Source organism: Amphimedon queenslandica, unplaced genomic scaffold (genome assembly GCF_000090795.2).
Source record: "Amphimedon queenslandica unplaced genomic scaffold, v1.1 AMPQUscaffold_12687, whole genome shotgun sequence".
Taxonomy (NCBI): Eukaryota; Metazoa; Porifera; class Demospongiae; order Haplosclerida; family Niphatidae; genus Amphimedon; species Amphimedon queenslandica.
This window is the reverse complement of record NW_003547077.1, coordinates 9,284-13,683: the sequence shown is the minus strand read 5'-3', so window position 1 is coordinate 13,683 and position 4,400 is coordinate 9,284. Positions and strand designations below refer to the sequence as shown.

The 4,400-nt window shown below is 31.4% G+C and overlaps 1 protein-coding gene across 1 annotated transcript; it reads left to right on the top strand.

The window, feature by feature from the left end:
* The first annotated feature begins 2,350 nt into the window (after positions 1 to 2,350).
* Positions 2,351 to 3,040, top strand: LOC109587094 (uncharacterized). Its single transcript, XM_020003315.1, has 4 exons — positions 2,351 to 2,475; positions 2,522 to 2,836; positions 2,890 to 2,963; positions 3,032 to 3,040. The coding sequence occupies exons 1-4, from the start codon at positions 2,415 to 2,417 to the stop codon at positions 3,038 to 3,040; spliced, it is 459 nt and encodes a 152-aa protein (XP_019858874.1). The 5' UTR covers positions 2,351 to 2,414.
* Positions 3,041 to 4,400: the final 1,360 nt, after the last annotated feature.

Sequence of the window (4,400 nt, the reverse complement as noted above, 5' to 3'; positions counted from 1 at the left end):
AATCGGACTTCAACTGAAGTAGATGCCAGAGAATCTAAAAATAAAATGATTTTAAAAAACTTACTGTGTATCGCTTTATTTTGGTGATTTTGCTGTAAAATTGTAATTGGTGGTTTTTAATTTGGCAATTTTTGTGTACATGTGCATTACTGAGCATGCGCATTAATGATTGGTGGTTTTAATATTGGCAATTCTGTTTGCAGACTGCCAATCACCAAAATAAAACTCCGTCAAATTAAAGCATTATACGGTATGTTGTACTAACTATTATACAATACAATAAAATAGAAATCCTCCCAGGATCTGCCACTTTTTGCCCATTGCATTAATCAACATGTGTAAACTTACAAGTAAAGCAATGTATGGACACAAGGATAATATCTTATACCTTTTAAGTTTAATGAAACATTTGCTGAATTCACACCACCATCATCCTGACATTCAAGACTTGTCCCATTTAGAGCATTGTTGGACAAGTTAGCAGTAGCCATTGAGGTAGATACACCACCAGAAATAATAGTAGGTCCAGTTTTAAATGGACCTGATCCTAGAAGTGTCACATTAGTCTCATTTGTTGAATAAAAGTGAGAGTCGGAGGTATTATAAACCCATCCTATAGCACTCCCATTCACAGTACAAGTCCAATTGGCTATGGAGCCTAAACAAAACTCATCATTAGACGGCAATAGTTCCACACCAGCTAATGAAAATAAAATAATATAATAGTCAAACAATAGAAAATTAAAATGAAGTAAGCACATAATATTCCAAAATTAGCCTATTCCTTTATGAACAATGAGTCTATATACACTACAAGCCAGCATCACCTGAGGTGGTTGTAAATTTGTTTGGTTATTTTTTTATTTTGCATTACATTTTGTGGTGAGTGTGAATCAGACTTAATATAGCAACATACACTAATAATACTTTGTATAGGTTAAAATAGATATCAGGCCTTTTCACACTGGAAAAAGTAATGCACATTGATGCACATTAAGGCTTTTAGTGTTAAATTATAAAGAGGTAACAGTAGCTAATGTATAGTTTGCTTAAACCCTGACACACATATTGCTATTAAAAAACTATTAGCATTCTATTTCTTTTAATTAGCAAACATATTGCTATTAGATGAATGTAAAACAATAAAGGGCTTGCTACCTGTCATACAATTATTATTATTATTATTGTAATAGAAATTTGGGGTGATTTTGGAGCTATTTTTTTGAAAATTACTCAAAAAGTTTTAGTCGAAATCAGCTCAAACTTTCTACAAAGCATAAGTAAGTTTGGGTTTATAAACTTTTAAATTAAGCACACTAAGAGACATGCAACAGATAAAAAAAGGGCAGGGGTTTGAAGGGTCAAATTGTCGAATTGTCTACACATTGAATACAAGCATATAGCCATAAGTATAGAGCTCACCACCAAGCTGCTAGTGAAACATTAATGGTATAACTGAAATAAAATATATAGATCTATATATACTAGTACTAACCAACTGAAGAAACTGAGAACAAAAGTAGAAGCAATACCATCTCTTAAAAAATAGACACACCTCACTAACCTGTTCAAAAGAAGATGAACAATATTCATGGACTGGGCTTTAGCAGGGTAACAGGATATCATTCATATATTCATATGGCTCTCAAATGGTATCATTTCAAAAATGATGCAACAACAGCCATAATAGTGACTATAGTCTAGCTGCCATAATGACTGATAATCTGTTATTATAGATCTTACAATAAATACTACATGTACTTTCATGATGTACTGCATGTACTGTCAAACCTGTCTCTGCTGGACTGCCTGGACACCTTGATTGGAATCAGCTTAAACTTTTTACACATCATAAGAACATGTATATGTATCTGGCAGGAAATATCACTGTCTACTCACCACTAGTACTTAAAGGTATTGTCATTATTCTAGGTCAGTATGTGAATGCTTTAGCTGTTATTTGTATAAAATCAGTTCATTAATTTTACCATCATGTTATTGTCAATTAGTCTCAATACACAATCCATTGTTTATGATAATGTAATGAATGTGTACTGAACTGAACATCAACAACAATAACTAGAACACAATAGAACAACTAATGAAATAGAATAATAGCACCAACTGGAGAAGACAAGAGAGTAGTACACAAGAAGCTGCTGATCATGAAACAACAACAATAGGCAGAGCTGATACAATAACAATAAATGAAAAGACAGGCAGACAAAGTTAGCTCGCCTATGCAGCAATGTCTATAACAAAAACACACTCAATTAAACAGAGAGAAACAGAGTATACAGCATACTGCAATGAGCACACAGCAAACATATAATATACTGTATGCTCATTTATATGTTATCATAGGAATGTCATAATGTTAAGGTGTGGCAGTGAGTGTAGAATAACTCCCACTAATGGCTACTGTTGCTGGTATCTACTGGTGTCTTGTGTTGACTGGATGTATGATTGTATCTGGTAAGTTTATTATGATCTTACTTATTGCATTAATTGCTATACACAGCAACTGGAGTATTGACTCAAACCTCTCCACCTTATTCTCCAGTGTGTCCTAATGATGAACTAGTACTGACTTGTGTATTTGATCTCACTCATGGTACAGAAGAAATATACTGGCGATCAGATAATTCTAAGGCATTTGATGCAATCTTCAATAATACTGTACAATCATTGGGTAGCTTCTCAGTACTTACACTAATCAACAGTACTGCAATAGTAATTACTGCTACTAGTGACTCTATTCCATTGTCTGCTAATGGAGTAAGAGTTGGTTGTAGAGTTTCATCACAAATAGAAGATACAATTATTAATATATCAGGTTAAACTTATCATTATCATAGCATATACTTTTATGTTAATGTGACTCCATAGGTCCACCAACAGTAGTTAGTAATGTCACTATTGGTATAACTGATGATGATGCTTTATTAGTTAATTGGAATGCAGTACAAGAACAATGTATAGCCAACTACACTGTTACTATTAATAGTAACAATACTCATAATGAATCCAGGACTACTGACAACACTAATATAACTATTAATACTCTTATTATTGGTACTAATTATTCATTTATTATTATTCCTATTGATACTATTGGAAGAGAAGGACCTCCTTCATCATTAATACAGTATATATGGAATGGTAAGTACTATACACACACACACACTCATTGTATTTCTTATAGTACCAGCTCAAGTTGTTAATATTAGTTGGGATCAGATATCAACTGATAGTATTACAATATGGTGGAATAACACTCAAGTATGTTTAAAACTTTAAATATTATTAATTATTATTATTACTGATAATAAATTATTTAGGACTATTCTATTTCTACTATACCAGTTCCTCCTATTCAGTATTACATTATTACTGTATACAATACATCAAACAGTATTATATACAATATTAATACTAGTAATACTAATATTACTATCACTGGACTACCTCTCACTGATACAAACTACACTGTTACTATCATTCCTGTTAATATTATTGGATATGGACCATCAGCTACTGTTAATGGTACAGTTATGTTATACATTATTCACTATTGATGTTATTATTAATAATAGTCAGTGTAGCCAGTATAACTCCTACAGTAACCAGTACTAGTTCAGTTACTAATACTCCATCATCAGGTCTGTACACTTAATTCATTAATACACTATTATTGCATATTATTAGTTACATTAACTGATATTAGTGCCAGTACATCAGTAAGATATACATCATCTACTTTAAGTAAGTGCTAATATAGCTTTATACCATTAATTAATAATAGTTATGTAGGGTCTTCAACAATTTATGAACAATCATCTTCATTCATTTCAGCTACTGGTACATCAGCTGGAATTACTACTACTATGAGTACGCTATCAACAACAACTGTATCAACTACTGCTGCTGGTTCTAATGCTGTTCTTATTATATCAGGAGCTATTGGAACAGTATTTGTTATAATAATAATTATTATTATATTGGTGTTAGTGATACTGGCAATCAAGAAACAAAGAAGTAAGTTTGATTACTATAATCACTTTTAATTATTGCTATTTTGCTATTATGTATACAGGAAAAAAATATAAAATATCTAAAAAGGAAGCTTTTAGTAGTACTGATGGAGCAGTTACTCCTACATATGATGAGATCATTGTTAGACCAACTACTACTACTGGAGTACCAATATATGATACACCAATGGAACTACAGGCTAATACTGCTTATGATGTTATTAATAAAGATATAATTAATGTACATAATAATGATGCATATGGACAAATAATGATGTAACATAAATAATTATACATTTTGAAGTTTGTACCATAATAATATACTACATATGCAGTATGGTTGTACTATTATTATGATAATAATAA

Excerpts from the sequence above, each read along its gene's own strand:
- LOC109587094 (XM_020003315.1), top strand. The coding sequence starts at position 2,415 with ATGGCTACTGTTGCTGGTATCTACTGGTGTCTTGTGTTGACTGGATGT. Across the intron at positions 2,476-2,521 it reads TGGATGTATGATTGTATCTG|CAACTGGAGTATTGACTCAA; the intron begins GTAAGTTTATTA and ends TGCTATACACAG. Across the intron at positions 2,837-2,889 it reads TACAATTATTAATATATCAG|GTCCACCAACAGTAGTTAGT; the intron begins GTTAAACTTATC and ends GTGACTCCATAG.